Consider the following 16,947-nt stretch of genomic DNA (forward strand, 5'->3'; position numbering starts at 1 on the left):
CCTTCAGATTTTAAGAGATACTTTTTGAGAAACAGCATATTTTGACTACTGAAAAGTATTTCTGGTAAATTAACATATTTTGGGTCAGTTGTGGTGGCATATTCATGCAATTCCAACATCCAGGCAGTTGGGGATCATGAGTCTAAAGACAGCCGAGGCTATACAACTGCAAGCAGTCTTAAGCAAAAAACCAACATATAGCCTCACCCCTTATGGCTAAACAACACTTCCCCCAATCATGTTCTGGTTTTGTCTGCCATGTCTGGAGTGGCTCTGGCTTAAGGAGGTCTTTTGCAGTTTCTGGAGCCTGGCTGCTGAGCGAGAATGCGCCTGCCCTCTCCCCTGCTGCATGGTTACCTGCTTGAGCGTCAGGGGCTTGGCCTTTTCTTTGGAGGTGCCCATCTCCCACACACACACCACCGTGCTTGTTCCACCTGTGATCACCAGCTTGGGGTTGGGGCAGATGGCACAGAGAATCTGACCCCACTCAGACAAACATTCATAGACTGTCACTGCCTGTGGAAACAAATCAGATGTGAGACTCTGCCCCCAAGAGCTGTGGACTTCAGCCACACAGGAGAGGGCAGAGCCGAGCTCCCAGGGAAGGTCCCTGGAGGCAGCCCAGGCAAGTCCTGTCTCCCACTCCGGGCGGGGATCAGTTGCAGTGACCAGGGTTCAGTTACAGTGACAGTTCCACTATAGTTCTACCCCAACTGCCGAAGAGCATCTAGACTACAGAGGCTGCCAAGCATCAAAATTAAGAGACTGTGTTCATAACAGAGTCTGATTTTGATCCAGTTTGGGGCAATGATGTTCAACCTGTGTGATGTGAGCACGGTAAAAGGGCATGTCTGCTATAGCCAGTGAGAGCATGCAAAGGAAACCCCACATTTTAAAGGAACACACCGCACACAGGGAACAGTGCCCAGTGTGAACAGCAGTCTGTCAGGATGGGAGGGTCCATCCACTGACACATCACCCATCTGTTCCCCTGGGACATGGAGGCAGCTTTTGTGCTGTGGGACGGGGCTGCTTTAGGGTACTAATAACATGGTAAGTGGCCAGATTGTGACTCGGCAAAAAAGAGGCTTTTCAGGCTGCCGAAATGGTGGTGAGCCCTTTGCCAGCTTATAGGATTCTTATATAATTTGCCAGCTTATCTCCTATAAGAATTCTGGGAGTGGGAGGGAAGTGTTAGCACCCCCTTGACAAATTTCCAAGAAACACTTGTTCTGCAGGCATCATGACTACTCCAGCAGCTCTCTTCCTGTATCTGGAAGTTGTGTTTGAGGAGCTGCTGGCAGAGCCTAGCCTGGCTTCTCCCCAGCTGTTAAGCTGTATTGTCCAGACCCTGAAGGGAAGGCTGAGGAAGGGAAGCAGTGCATACCTTGTCTGACTCATAGGTCCCCAGTCTGCAGCTGAGGTCTGCATAGCCCCAGGCAAAGGTCTTGTTCCACGCTGGTGGGATCAGAACCTTGTTCTGCTCCACTGCAAGAATCCCCTTGTCTGTGCAGACGATTTGCCCCACGGGCTCCTTGAGTTCTGTAAGGAAATGATTGCATTAAGACAGATGGGGACTACAGATCTCAAGCTCACACACCAAGCAGCACTGACCAGACGATGGCAAAAGATCTCAACCCCAGAGCCCGGTGCCCCACATCTTACCTTTTACAGGTGTCAGGGAAGGCCTCAGGTTGTCTAGGTGATGGAAGAAGATCTTGTCACTTGTGACTCCTGGTGGGATGGAGATCCCTATGTTGTCGCCGTTGAGTCGACTCTTCACTCGCTTTGGTGGGTGAGGCTTTTTAAACAACTAAAGAGGATGACACACTCTGGAGGATGGCATGTACGCCAAGCATCATGGCTTTCTTTGCATCATAGCTTTACATGCATTATGTACTATATTATCCCTGTTTTTCATCTGAAGAAATTCAAAGGCTGAGACTGAGACTTTACCACAGTGAGTAGTGACAGGATTATGGTGCCAGAGCTGGGGTCATCATACCCAGTACAAAGCTGAATTAACTTTCTGAAAAAAATGTTATCTACTCAAACTACACGTTGACTGACAATTATTTACACTGGAGTTTAAAAGTTAAGCCATTCTCCATAACCTAATTCATTCAGTCCCCGAAGGCAGGCACTGCTCTTCGAGGCCATCCTTCATGTGACTTAGCATGCTACGCCCTGCACAGATGTCCCTAATGTGACTTGGCGATGCCACCTGGGTGCTCAGGATTTGCTGCAAATTTATGAATCCCTCTTGTATTTGAGGGAAGAAATAAAAAGGGTTACGAGGACTGCAAGCTCTCGAACCACAGTGACCAGGGACAAGTTACAGCATCAAGGTACTCAGTGTTACCAGGATCACTTTTATTTTTCCGATGAAACAAATTTTTAAAAGAAGAAAGAAACATTGGGCATTTTTTGGTTCACTATTTCTACAAGATCCGAATATTAAAAGTCCACTCAAATGGTTTTTCCCAAAGTTGTAGCTGAGGAAAGTATCTGAGTTCTATGGTGGGTCCACAGTCACTTTTCGGGAGACCTTACTGTGGTCACTAGAGAAAACAATGGGAAACACTGGACATACAGGAATACAGGTGCAGACTCCCAAACCTTGAGGCCCATTTCTAGTTCAGATACGTGTAGGGACATGGGCCAGGGTTCTGTTATTATCATCGATTTGGAAGTTGTAATACAGAAATGCACATTACAGAACAGATCATGCCTAGACACTGAAGAACTTTACATGAAGACTGTTCTGGCTAGTTTTATGGTAACTGAGCACAAGCTGAAGTTATTTGGGAAGAAGGAACCTCAAGTGAGAAAATGCTCTGATCAGACTGGCCTGTGAGAACCCTGTGGGGCAGTATCTTGACTAATGACTGATTAATCAGTCATGCACTCCAGGACCACCAACCCACTAATTCCTGGTGTGCACAAGAAAGCAGTCTGGGAAAGTCATTGGGAGCAAGCCAGTAAGCAGCACTTCTCCATGGACTCTGTGTGAGCTCCCACCTCCAAGTTCCTGTCCTGAGTTCCCTGGATGGTGAACTACAGGTTGTAAAATAAAACACCTCCGGCCCCACCCCAAGTTGCTTTTGGTCCGTGGTGTTTATCACAGCAATAGAAGTCTTAACAAAGACCAAGACGATGGCTGTGGCATGGTGCAAAGTCACTGGCATACGAAGTTATGTATTTACAGTGACTATATCACCTAGGTGTGAAAGTATTCTCTTTTATTTAACAGGATGTCTTAGAAATAACTCTGCTGGTTTCTTATACCAAAGTAACACAGCAATCTTGTAAAAAATAGTACAGGGCCTTTAAAAAAGGTGTTTTAAAAATTGTGTGTGAGTGCAATGCCTTCAGGGCAGAAGTGTTATGATGGCCATGAGCTACCCGATGGGGTGCCGGGAACTAAACTGGAGTCCCATGTGAGAGAAGTGGGCACCAAATCTCTCCAACACCTCCTGGTGGGTGTCGAGCACAAAACATGAACATATACCTCCTTTGTATATTCAAACAACAAAATTTCTACTTCTGTGGACTATAAAATGGAAAAGTGAGCCATCTACTGCATTTACTGGGCAAATGGTATGGCTGTGTGTTAATTACTACTGCCTGGTCATCACCTAAAAAGCAAACAGGACCCACTAATGACACAAACACCCATACCTGCTTAGGGATTTGACCAAAGTTATTAATGAACCCGATGGTAGCTGTCTCCTTCAGTGGGTCATTTATGTTGTAGATGTCCACTTGACCCTCATAAAAAAGGTGGTGGAAGACGTTGACAGCTTCTACGGCAGCAGGGCCCTGCTGCTTATAGCCAAAGATCAGGTCGATCCATTCGTGTAGGTGGGCACTTACATAATCACACTCCAAAGCCTGTGGTTCCAAAACAGGTCGAGTCATTGTCCTGCTTTATTACTTGTTCCCAAAGTAAAAGAAACTTGGCTAGAGGCCAAAGGAATTAAAAAAATTAAGAATCACAAGGACAATAAAAGTAACTTAAGGAATGTGTGTCACACTGCTCAGGGTCCTCTCTCCATGCTGTGGTCACTGACAAAGTGACACTCAACTTTCTCTTACCTCACGGTGGACTCTGATGAACTCTCTTGGGTCTCCCTTTGCCCAGGGTGGAAGGATAACATCTCCAAGCTTGGTGCCATTTTGTTTACAGCCTGTGCAATTGGACACATCAGGAATAAAGTGTAAGAGTGAGTTTGGTGGTTAGCTTCCTACTAAAGAGAAATTGTGTGTTAGATTTATCACTAGAGCTATTTGGTTTCACCACTGATAATCTCTACCCTCTTCCTAAGACTGTCGTGGCGTTTCTCCAAGGCTGCTCCCTGAACAAGGCTCAGAAAGACTGCCAATTGAAAAAACAAAAACACAAAAATAAAAACAACAACAACAAAACAAGTATAACTCAAGTGTCACTCGGCAGGGCCTACTTACAAAGCTAAACACAGTTTCTCCCCGGTAAGATGCCTGGGGCTCTGACATTGTGCTTATTGTCCTCAAAGAGCAACACAGCAGTTTCTAGAATGCTGACGGCTGCAAATCCCTTTTCAATGACATATGTTATGGTAACTTCAGTATGAGTTTTCTCATCTTTTGGTGTGTGTGTGTGTGTGTGTGTGTGTGTGTGTGTGTGTGTAGGTCTGGCTGTCCTTGAACAGAGATCCACCTGCCTCTGCCTCTCAAGTGCTGGGATGAAAGGCATGTGCCACCATACCCCCACTTGACAAAGAGGCATCCATAGAAAATAGACATTTTGCAGTGATGATTTTCATTAAAAAATAAAATCTGAAACAACAAATTTTGCAGCATTAAAAGAAAAAACATTTGGAAAAACTAGAGCTTCTCAGCAGAAACAAAACATCATTTTGCAATTAACATTGATACTTATTCCATGTAATATTTAGTTATACGAGATAATCTGAATGTATTAAAGAAATAATTCGAGCCCAGCACGGTGATACACATCTATAATCCCAACACTTAGGAGGGAGGAAGTGGGGACTACAAATTGGAGGCTGGCCTAGGCAATATAACAAGTTCTAGGCCACCCTAGGCTAGAAAATAAGATTCCCAACTTTAATTAAAAAAAAAAAAACCAAAACAAAAAACACAACCTATCTGCTATGAGGTTAAAAAAATCAATTGGAATTATCATCTAGAAAAATAGGTACTTTTTGTTTTTAATGAAATAATTCTAAAAGGTTATTTTAGCATACAATTCCCATGGGTGCAAACGAGAGCAGCACTGTGAAAAGTGACTGTGAACAATAAACCAGTGTACTAGCTTCACGGCAGTTGGCTAGATAAATGCTGTGTTAGGTTTCATCAAGTGGTGCAGTTTTCCTGCCTCTGAGAGAAAGCCAGGAAAAATATTTTCGGCAAAAACCATTACGTGTTCATCACTGGGACTTGATCATTTACAATGTGGTGAATATAGAAACCTGATGGGGGATGTCCTTCTGAATGCTGTGAATACATGTTTCTCTTATTAGTTGATGAATAAAACTGTTTCAGCCAATGAACAGGCAGGATTTAGCCAGGCGAGAAATCCAAAACAGGGATAGAGAAAGGTCATAGGCAGAGTCAGTGAGACATCAGGTAGCTACCGGGAAGGTAGGATGCCTGGGTGTTCTCTGGTGAGCCAAGACTACATGGAGATACACAGATTAATAGACATGGGTAAGTAATTTAGAGAGAGCTAGCCAACAACAATCCTCAGCTATCGGTCAAACAGTTTATAATTACTATAAGCTTCTGTGTGTTTATTTGGGACCAAACGGCTGCAGGACCCGGCAGGACAGAAACTTCCACCTACAGAAACCAGTTTACTGACCACTGTGTTGATTGGGTTAGAAATCTCCATGTGACTTAAGACAAAAAGTCAAATCATTATAGTAACCACACACTTCACACGTTTCCTCTAAGCCCTTCAAATGATGCCCACCTCTGTGTGTGTGTGTGTGTGTGTGTGTGTGTGTGTGTGTGTGTGTGTGTAGGTATGTGTGTGCAGGTGTGTGCATGTGTACATGTGTAATTGCATGTGGGTGCCTGCAGAAGCCAGAGGAGTCCGATCTCCAGGAGCTGGAGCTACAGTTGTGAACCAATCTATATGGCTGCTGGGAACTAACCGCAGGTGTGTGCATCATTGTATCTGCTGCTTAACCATCGAAAGGGACAGAAAATAGATTATTAAAAAAGGCAAACAGAAGCGGAGCTGGCTGGAATGTTCTAAAGTGGGAACAATGGATTTTTGATGTTTTCAAAGAAACCCTCAGAAGCAGAGATCAGCAAATTGTGATCCAAGAAACTATAACTGAGGTCAAGCACCCTCCCCTTAACTGCCAGGGAACAGAAGAAACACTATGCATGAAAATTTTCTCCTTTCAAGACATGCTGATTTGGTACTTTTCCCCCTGGAAAATAGGACACTCACAGGATAAAGAAACATGATTTAAATTATTTTTAAATCATAGTTTTAAAACAAATGAGCATATAAAGTGATAATACCTCAGGTAACATAAGATTAATACGATAATGAGATTGCATCCACCACCCTTGGCCATTAATAGGTTTCCAAGAGTAGTATTTTCTCAAATACATTTTTTCCCCACTTTGTTTCCACTGAAACAACAGGACACTGACTATTGGATGCCATCTGTGTCGGTGTTACATTTCTTCCAGTCGCCCAGTTGAACTGGATCTTTTGAGGCATGAAATTGCTTTCCTGGGTTTCATTTAGATGTACATTCAAAGTAGTCAGTTCAGCAGGCAGGATTACAGGGAGCTTCTTGTCCAGGCACTGCAAACAGTCTTTATAACACTCCTAAGAAGTGCCACTTGTACATACCCAGGTCAAAATTGTTGGAATTGAACAGGAATTCTGGTAAATAAAAAAATTCTGGGATAAGTTCTTTCACATCCGCCATGTTGTGCTTTGATGCGGAGTACCAGGCCTCACGTACACTGTGGAACATCCGGTCTGCCAGATCGAAGTGTCCGCCCTGCGGGCAGAAGGAAGAGGCACCTCTCTGTTAGGGAACCACTGTGCCACAAAGTGTGTCAAGTTCAAGGGCTGAAACACCTCAAACACCTTTGTCTACATCCCCCTTTCTTGCCATCCTACATTAAACACACAGAGTTTTAAATAATTATAAAACCTATTTCTCTTTGGTGTATTCTTTATAAAGGATGCCCAGTGTATCTGTCGTAATCAAAGTAAAATTCAAATATGAAGATGTAAAAACTCATGTAAACATTAGTCTTTACAGAGACAACAAGACTAACTATAAGGGGTTAAGAATTCTCCCACAAATGACGATGCCCTGATGAAGGCTCTCATGTAAACCACATGTCCCTATGTATGAATGGATGTTTGGCTGATTCTGGTTTTTACATTAGCTAACAGGCAACGGGTTCTAGACAGGATTCTCATTCATATTTGCCATTGGTTGATTTCCCTGACTTCCTTGTGCATGTTAATGCGAATTAACAAGGCATTGAAGTTTTCATAGCCTTGCCATCCAGGAGAAAGTTACCAGAGGTTAATAGCTGATAAAACAAGTTAGAGGAGAGAGCGTTTTTACCCACGCACACACACCCCCTCCTGAACACATCAGCTTCACCCCTGCTTTAGTGAACACAAGGCATCTATGACAGTTGTTATAGGAAAATGCCAAAGGACACTGATGGCCACCAATGGTAGCCAAGGCCTGTCCTACTCTGCACGGTTTACTTTATTCCTTACTCATGACTTTCTTACTTCCTCACTCCGTTCTGGGTACCCTGGCCACCTTGCTGTTCCCCACCCCCATGCCAGGCATATGCTTGCTTTGGGCCTTGTGTAGATTCCACTGTGTGTTCAGGTGTTTGCAGGGCCCCTTACCTTCCTAAGCCACCCTGTTTGAAGCTGCCTCCCCTCTCCCACTTTGAACTCTTCATCTGCGTTTTTCTGATACAGTTGATCACACTCTAAACACTTCACCACTTACTCACTAAAAAACAATGTGTAGCTGACTCCTTAATTAAAACACTGAAACTACAAGAGAGAGCTTTGTCCTTATCCTTGGATGTCCTTCCAAGCAGCCAGAGTGACTGCAGAGGGGCAATGAGCAGGCATGTGCTGAACCACTGAGAGAATATGGAGGAGGCGATTATAACCAGGGACACAGCATAGGGCCTTTTATTTTATTTTATTTTATTTTGGTTTTTCGAGACAGATGTTCTCTGTGTAGCTTTGGAGCCTATCCTGGCACTCGCTATGGAGACCAGGCTGGCCTCAAACTCACAGAGATCCACCTGTCTCTGCCTCCCGAGTGCTGGGATTAAAGGCGTGTGCCACCAACGAACAAACAGCTCATAGGGCCTTTTAAAACAAAACACTTGCTGAATTTAACTAGTTAAGACTAACCTCCCCCCCCATCCAAGCTGGAATATTTATGTTACTTACTTTAATTATAGGATCTGGGCACTTATTTGTTCTAAATGAATTCTAGTTTATCAATTTAAACCTAGCAGAATTTCATTTCAGCTTTGAATGACCAAGTACTATGAAGCTTTAGTAGTGTTCCTTATAAGGTAAGATTTCTTTTTTAAATGGCAATTTTAAATGAAAGCAGACTTAATTAGGATGGTAGAAATTCAAAACGTGGGCTTCACCTGAAGTCGTAAGAATATCTGGGTGAAAGGCTCCATTCTCACAAGATACGAGGCCACAATCATTGCAGATGAATAGTGGGTGCCGTAGTGGTAGGCTGGAGTCTCTCCTGCGCCAGACAGTTGGGGTATCATTAGAAACAGAAGAGGAAATGAGAAAAGTAAATGTGGTGTTAATCCAATCAGTAGGTTTGGAAATGTTAGCAACTGTGATGGGCAACCTCGACACCAATGCAGCTAGCTCCAGGTACAGACAGCAGGGACAATTCAACCCCACTACCCCTCAGGTACATATCTGGCTGGCACCTACAACAAGCCTGCCAGGTTCTCTCCAGATAGAAGTGGATCTACCATTGCCAGTTCTGGGCTCCCCATACCTCTAACAGCATGCCATCTTCCACTGAAGCAGAATACTGGCTTAATAGCTAATTGTTCTCTTTAGGTTGTGACTTTTAACTACATAGTTCTTTAAATTGTTGTCTCAAATGCAATGTAATAGTATGTATCATTATTGCATATCTTCCTTGGCAGACAGGGTGGGGAGAGAGAGAGAAAAAGAAAACGGGCACAGGCATACTAATAAGCTTAAATTCAAGAGTTTCCCCACTTTGCTTTATGTATTTGGGGAAGAAAAACAAGTCACTAAATATAATAAATTGTACAGTTTACAAATAACATCAATTGATAATTTTAAATGAAGTACTTAAAAAAAAGTAGCTAAATGAAATTAGAGGAGACACAATAAGTGAATGTGTAGTTCCCAGGCTGAATATTATTAGAGGCCAAGACAGAGGAGAGTTCCTGCCAGGGCTCTGCAGACAGCTACAACATCTTATAGAGATGGTCACAAACTGGCATGAAAGACCGAGTGTCTACTGTAATAATGGATATGCAGGTGTGTATATGTAACACATCAGCAGCTTGCAGGTGCGTCCACAGGTATCAGAGTACTGAACACTGTTTACTTTTGAAACCAAAACAGGAAGCCAACGGCAGAAGGAGTGCCTCACCATTGGGATCCTCCCAGTCCTTATACCGCTTCTTGTACTGGGCCAGGCGCTCATCCGTCTGCGCACCCATCGGTTTAGCCAGATTTCTGAATGTCTTGGGATTAGTAAGATCAACCTCCTGAAATACAAAACAAAACCCAGTGCTAACATACCAGGCACCCTTGTCCTCAGTGTGGATAAAGTGGCTGTAGTGGGCAGTGACCCTTATCTGTGGACGGGACTTACAAATAGCAGCTTGTGTAATGTTTACACATCTTACACTCAGAAGCAGGCTTGCTAAGTGGCATTGCTAGGGAAGTGATTTGGAAATTATGCATTTCACAGGGAGACACTTGGGATCCTGATGTAGGAAGGAGGATAGCAGGGAGACGTTTCTAGTTCTTAACAAGGACATGGAAGGACACTGCAGGCACAAAAGCGCCATTCAGGATTATCTCCATCACTCCTGTAACGGATCCCGTAACCAGAGGACAGAGTCTTTCTATGCCCCCTCTTAGTGCCTTCTAACTTCATTCCTGAGCACTTTCTTTGTGTTGGTGGTTTAGAGATGAGATAAATGAAAACACTCAGTCATCAGGGTAAACACCCTAGTAAGTGACTTCCAAATACAATAAATTTTTTCACTCTGACACATTATTTTTAAAGTGTATAACTAGCTGACACATGTTCAATTGAAAACAAAAATTTACCCTAAACCAAATTAGTTTTTTAAAGATAGAAATTTGAAATACATGTCTGTGATATCTGTGAAATGTTTAATATATGTCCTTCTTATAGGACATCATGAGTATTAACAATTTTGCCAAGCAACCAAAAGTCTTGGGCACAAGGAAGTGATCCACATTAATAAATACAAATCTACTTTTCTTTTATCTTTTGTTTTGTTTTGAGACAGGGTTTCTTTGTGTAGCTTTGGAGTCTATCCTGGAACTCTCTCTGTAGACCATGCTGGCCTCGAACTCACAGAGATCCGCCTGCCTCTGCCTCCCGAGTGCTGCCCAGCTAAGTCTACTTATGTCTTTAAAGAGCCTACATGCATGCTAAGTGATAGCCATTGTTCTAGGAGTGGGGATCTAAGAGTGCTGTGAGAAGCATCTGTGCTTAGGACCTCACAAACAATTAGGGTCAGACAAGTATGACTGTACCTTGCTGTAAGTGAAAGTAATGAGTGAAAAACAGGAGAGAACCCGACACACAGCTGACGCAGGGAGGGGAGAGGGAGAACAGTGCTTCCCACAAGGGTGTGCTTTTTTGTGAAGTAAAGGATACTGCAGATTAGCTAGGTGGCAAGAAAGTGAAAGTTCATGGGACAATTCCAGGCCAGCTGGACCACATGAAAAAAAGCTACTGTGGGAGGAGAGGCACTTGGGCATCCTATTGAGTAATTTTAAACAGGTGTAAGTCAATTAACTCTGTGACGACTACGATGTAAAGAGCAGATGGAGGGGAGGAGAGTAGGAACCAGGGGGAAACAAACGTGGAGCAACGATCCAGTGAGAGATACAGAGACTAAGTGATGCTTGGCAAAGCTGATGGAGGCAGAAGGAAGGCAGAGGAGCACGCCTTGGCCACTGAACAGAGGCACGGATGGAGGAGCCGTCTCTTAAGACGATGCCACAGAGCTGGGGCTGCACCTGTCTCAAGAAGTGAGGGGCCTTATTACCTCCCCACAAAAATGCACTGGTTTTGCTTTCCCAACACTTTACAATTTGTAATTAAACTTTTCTTCTTCAGATGAACTTGCATATTTTCATCTCATGATTCTTTCCCCTTGACCACCCTGTAAGACGTACTCATTCACTCGGCTGTGACTCAGATTCATGCATCACGAGCACTTAGGCAGCGAGGGCTACACAGATAGGGTAGATTGCTATTCTCTTATTAAACTAGTATTTTTCTGAGGACAAAAGCTTCAACTTTCTCCAGAGTATGATACATAAAATTTCTGATCATTCAAGCAGCTCTGATTCTAGCAAGAGACAAAGTCAGGTGGATCTTTGACTTCTGAGAGTGACTAATCTTTCTCATCTTTGTTTACAAACACCAGTCTTGTCTTACTCTATGGGGTCCCACTAAACCAGAGCCGGCCTCATCTCCACCAGACAGGAAGCATCGGCAGATAGGAGTGAGAACGTGCACACTGTCTGCTGCTGATCTGGAGTCTAAGTTATGAGAAATCCCCCACTTCCTACTTTTTTCTGGCCAACAATTCAAATTCCTGGCACTTCCAATGGATGCAGATTGATTAGCACTAAAACTGAACAGACGTTGTGAGCTAGTGCCTAATACCCCAGGAGGGACCCAGTAGTCTAACCTTATAATGTTATAAGTTAGCTAACCTTATATGTTACATGTTATATTCCCATGTGCCCATGCTAAAGCCCCTCTCATCTTCACAGAAAGTACCTGTACCATTAGGGATCATCAGACTGCAAAGCAAGTCTCTCATTTATGAAAATGTACTACACTAGGCCAATGACTTGAGGTTTACCTCCGAGTCATAGTCTGCGAGGATCCAGGGGAAGACGGGGTACTGCATCAGGTCATTGTAGGATCTTCCAGCCAGGGTGTTCAAGTGCATCAAATACTGGAAGTTGCTGATTTCACCTCTCTTAGGAAAGACAATAGACACATCTTAGAGTGATAAATTATTTTTGCTGTTTAAAAAATTTTATATGCAAAAATGGACATTAAAAAAAAGATTTCAGTACACATCCCCCACCCTAAGAGAACTCTCTCCTCTATGGTCTACATTTAAAGATTGTGACCTACAAGGCACAAAGGAACATCAGTGTGCTTGTGCTTACCTCCCATCTCTGAGTCACAGACTTCTCTCCAACCAAAGTACTAAGTAATCCAGATCTAAACACAGAAGAAAGTCAATTACGGGTTCCAGTATTAAATCTGAACAGCTTTACAACTGAGACATTTTGATCACTTGTCTACAATTCCCTTCCAGCCCACAGAATGGATTTTTTTGCCTTTTTTTTTTTTTTTCCCGAGACAGGGTTTCTCTGTGTAGCTTTGGAGCCTATCCTGGCACTCGCTCTGGAGACCAGGCTGGCCTCAAACTCACAGAGATCCGCCTGCCTCTGCCTCCCGAGTGCTGGGATTAAAGGCGTGCGCCACCAACGCCCGGCCACAAAATGGATCTTATCAGCACTTTGAAACAGGAAATATGTGAACCAAATGAAAACTCAGAAAGCAACCCTTTATCTCTAGCCACTGAGCTATCTTTCCAGCCCCACAATTATACTCCTAATGAAATATACAATTAGACAAGCAAGCATTTTATAAAATCTGAAATTTAAACAATGAATGCAGAAAGCTGGTATCTATTTGGTCAAGCGGATCAGTCTAACAAGGGTAGAATACAGATGGAGAATTTCTTGTGTATCAGCTTGGTTTTGTATATCAAGAGCCTTAGAACTTGCACACTTCAGTTTATTACAGTCAGTCTGCCCAAACAAACCAAGAGGAATTGCATTTTAACGCTGTTACATGGAAATGGCAGCATCAAAAAACCAGAGAGTGCTCTATACACATGACAAAGAGTTGAGTGACTAAAACTTGTTTCCAAATCGATTCTGAAGATGAGAAATGTTCACATATAGCACTAAATGAAAGAATAAAAGCTTGCATTTCAAGAATTTAAAATTTTTCCTATAACAACTGATGAAAAACACCACATGATTCACTCTAGATATAAGTCATCTTAATTTCACAATGAAATGATATTGAGCAAGCAACATGCTACGTACCCTTGTTCTACACTGGTGTTTGGTCTCTGGCCGGAGACAGACTCTGAGCTGTCAGTGAGCGATGGCACAACTGCCAGGAACCTAGAAAATTTAAAACTTCAAATGAAGTCTTAGCAGGGACTTAATGGAGCCCTAGGAAACACGAATAATCAATCCCTTAGAGCTGTACTGCTGCCTGATCCTCCCACAGCCAGTAAATGGCAGGAAAAGATGCTGACTACAAGGGCCCACAGCACCATCCTGCCTTGTACCTGTGTTGTCACATCAAGTGGGGAAGGGAAGGGGAGTCAACAAATGAACGCTGATGCGTGGCTGCAACAAAATAATCACCTGACAGCAGGCAAGACATGGCTGAACAAATGCTAACACAGACTTCATTAAATGAATGGAGACTGCAAGATATGACTTTTCTGTGCTACTGTTAAGCCTTTTGCAGAGTTGCTCATGACATCAGTATGTCTTAAATCTCAAAGCAGAATTGTAGGGGAAATCCTGGAAAGGATGTGGACCTTGAGCTTGACACATGCAAAGACATTTCTGGAAGAAAGACAAAGGCACCTTTCCCTAGCACCCCACAGCTGTGAATGTTGAGCAGCATTGTCTCTGCACTGCCAAGTCAGCCCTCTCACTAGGCAAAGGCGTTTCGGATCACCAGTAGGTCTAGGCGCTATATTTAAAGGACATGTCATTTCTATGCTCACACACATTACAGCAGTCTCCTGCTATCTACAGTTTTGGTTTGTGCCATTTAGTTACCTATGGCCAACTAAAGAACATAAAAAAAAAATGGTTCTAAAATATTAAATGGAAAACTCCGGAAATAAAAATTCATGTGTTTTAAACAACTTCCATTACAACAAATGGCTATGGTTGTGATCTATCACTCTGCCTAATTCACAACTTTTACCACAGATGTACATGTAGGCTACAAAGAAGTAGATTTAGGATTTAGTACTCTCCGCAGGTCCCCAAGGATCATCTTGGCAGGTGCCCACCATGTGTAAGGGGGTCAGATAGTATTGTACTATGATGGCATGTAGCACTGCCAGGAACGGAACTGCTGTATCCATTGTATAAGGAGTCCTCTTGCCCCCTCCTATTCTCATGTGTAACCGAAACATCAGCCCCCACGATCTATCAGGTAAAACTGATAGAGCTGATTGGTAGTTTTAACTGGCTATGCCGCTTTCTCAACAATGAAAGCATTCAACTTCCCTTCTAGGGCAGCGAAGACTCTCAAGTGGATCCTGTTTCCAAGGGAAGGCAGTTCTGGAGCCCCGTGGGAAGGTAAAGAGGAAGGTGGAACATTCTGAACCCAAAGTATTACTTTTCAACTTTTACTTATCATTATCATGTATGTGTGTGCGTGCACGTAGGTGCATTTGTGTGGAGGCTACAGGGGAACCCTGCGGAGTTGCTTCTCTTCTACATTTTGTGGGTTCTGGGGACTGAACTCCTGTTGCTGGGCTCTGGTACCAGGGCTATTCTCACCGAGTCATCTCTCCAGACCACCAAAACATTGTTTTCTAAGTGACCATTTTATTCTCTTAGACTTTGTGATGAAATAGCCTTTGATAGTTCTCACTGTTGTTACCAGAGGGAGAAAAGCTATTTTTAAGGGAACTGGTCTGGGTCTGAAAGCTAGTTGGGGAAATCACATTTCCAAGGCTGGGAATGAAAAGAACACTGCAAAGAGACAGACTCACTGCCCCGGAATCTGGATCTTAAGCACCTAGCTGGATAGGTTGGCAATGGGCCCTCCCATTTGTTCCCACAACAGAAAATAAGGAATTCCTCATGAACCAGACCTTTGGTAGACTTTATTCCGAATTCCCTTTTGGAATGCCAGGAGGTAATTCCGTCCATCCCCAGAGAAGACTTCAACAGCAATAGGCTGAAACAGAGAAAAATAAATGAGACAGATCATAAAAAATGCACTAACTTTCCCATTGTGAAATTCTACAATGTTGATGAATTTCTTGACTCGAAAATACTCAGGAATTCTCTGTATATTCAGCCATGCAACCAACCAAAGAATTTTTTTTACTCTGCTCAAAATTAAAATAGTAACTTAAAAATTATGTTCCTAAAATGACAAGGCTGTACTTTTTATATGAAAAGACAAAATGTGCACTTGAAGACTAGAGAGAGAGATGCATAATACAGGCAGCACCCAGAATTCAGACCGTGTTTAAGAAAGCACAGAAGCAGCCTCGGGTGCTGTGACCCCTGGGATCCTAGTCTCTAGGGAACAATGTGGATACTGCAGTTATCACAACACCAAGCCATTTGAAATGAAACATCATTTAGTGTGCTGCCAACTCACCTGCAGCAGGTACCGCCTCTTATGTACCTCCTTGATATCTTCATATGCGAAAAGGCTGCATGTCCTCTTGAGTTGACTGGGGCCCTGTCTGGCTCCCCGGGGGATAATTGGTTCATGCATACTGTGAGAAGCCAAGAGAAAAGTCAGCAAATGAAACACAACAGTGGGTAGATGAACTCACTGATCAATGAAGCACATGCCATTTCCAATATAAGACCAGGACAGGAGACAACGTATCAGAACTCTCAGCTAAAAATTCGATGAAGAGAATAGCCATCTCCTGGCAAACAAGGATGCCCCTTTGAAGATTACAATTTAAATACTGATCTTTGTTAGGACCAGCCTTTTTATCAAACAGGTGGCTCAGGGTGTAAGCCAATAACATACTTAGAGAATCCCCAAAACATTTTATTTCTTTCCAAATCAGAATGAAGAGAAATTACTTAAAATATTTTAATATAGGTCTATCATTATACCAGGAGCAACAAAACATGGCTTTATTTTATTTTTCAAGAATTCCAAAACAATTTCAAAATTTGTTTATACAGTAGAGGGGCTCGTGAAAGTCACAATGTGGACGTGGTTGGTGAAGAAATAAGTATTTGCAGTATCTTCTGGGAATGTCCAGAGACCCTGTCTCATTATCAGTAGTGTCTGGTGCTCAGAGTGCTGAAGAAGACAAAAGCCACGTGTGTTCTGACCACAAAATGATCCATTACCCATGGTTACCCTACAACAGGGAGAAGGAAAGGAAGATGCAAAAGAATTCATCTAGTCACCCCATGTGGGCTTTGGTTACCATACTTCTGGGACACTGTTAAGTTCACTTAACACTGTTCGTGAATGTGTTTCTACCACTGTGTGCATATGTCTAGGTGTGTACATGTGTGTGGTGTGTATGCACGTTGTGTATGCTGGTGAACAGGTATGTACATGTATAGCATGTATACACATGTATGCATGCTGATGCACATATGTCTGGGTGTGTACCTGTGTGTGGTGTGCATGCACGTTGTGTATGCTGGTGAACAGGTGTGTACTTGTGTAGCATGTATACGCATGTGTGCATGCTGATGCACATATGTCTAGATGTGTGCATTTGTATGCACGTGTGTATGCTGGGGCACAGGCACAAGCGGAAGACTTTAGGAGTATGTTAAGTGCT

The 16,947-nt window shown here is 43.1% G+C and overlaps 1 protein-coding gene across 5 annotated transcripts in view; it reads right to left on the reverse strand.

Annotated features, from left to right (window-relative positions):
• Wdfy3 (WD repeat and FYVE domain containing 3) overlaps positions 1–16,947 on the reverse strand; it is a 227,702-nt gene that overhangs the window by 16,083 nt on the left and 194,672 nt on the right. For all 5 annotated transcript variants that reach the window (XM_035453188.1, XM_027388524.2, XM_027388521.2 and 2 more), the window contains 13 exons: positions 15,783–15,903; positions 15,265–15,350; positions 13,457–13,537; positions 12,503–12,557; positions 12,187–12,306; positions 9,696–9,813; positions 8,689–8,795; positions 6,881–7,034; positions 4,099–4,190; positions 3,682–3,894; positions 1,666–1,813; positions 1,388–1,542; positions 358–516 (listed from right to left, as the gene is read on the reverse strand). In XM_035453188.1, the coding sequence (XP_035309079.1) occupies positions 358–516; positions 1,388–1,542; positions 1,666–1,813; positions 3,682–3,894; positions 4,099–4,190; positions 6,881–7,034; positions 8,689–8,795; positions 9,696–9,813; positions 12,187–12,306; positions 12,503–12,557; positions 13,457–13,537; positions 15,265–15,350; positions 15,783–15,903 (1,609 nt within the window). The remainder of the gene's footprint in view (positions 1–357; positions 517–1,387; positions 1,543–1,665; positions 1,814–3,681; positions 3,895–4,098; positions 4,191–6,880; positions 7,035–8,688; positions 8,796–9,695; positions 9,814–12,186; positions 12,307–12,502; positions 12,558–13,456; positions 13,538–15,264; positions 15,351–15,782; positions 15,904–16,947) is intronic.

The sequence above is a fragment of the Cricetulus griseus genome (assembly GCF_003668045.3).
Source record: "Cricetulus griseus strain 17A/GY chromosome 1 unlocalized genomic scaffold, alternate assembly CriGri-PICRH-1.0 chr1_1, whole genome shotgun sequence".
Classification (NCBI taxonomy): Eukaryota; Metazoa; Chordata; class Mammalia; order Rodentia; family Cricetidae; genus Cricetulus; species Cricetulus griseus.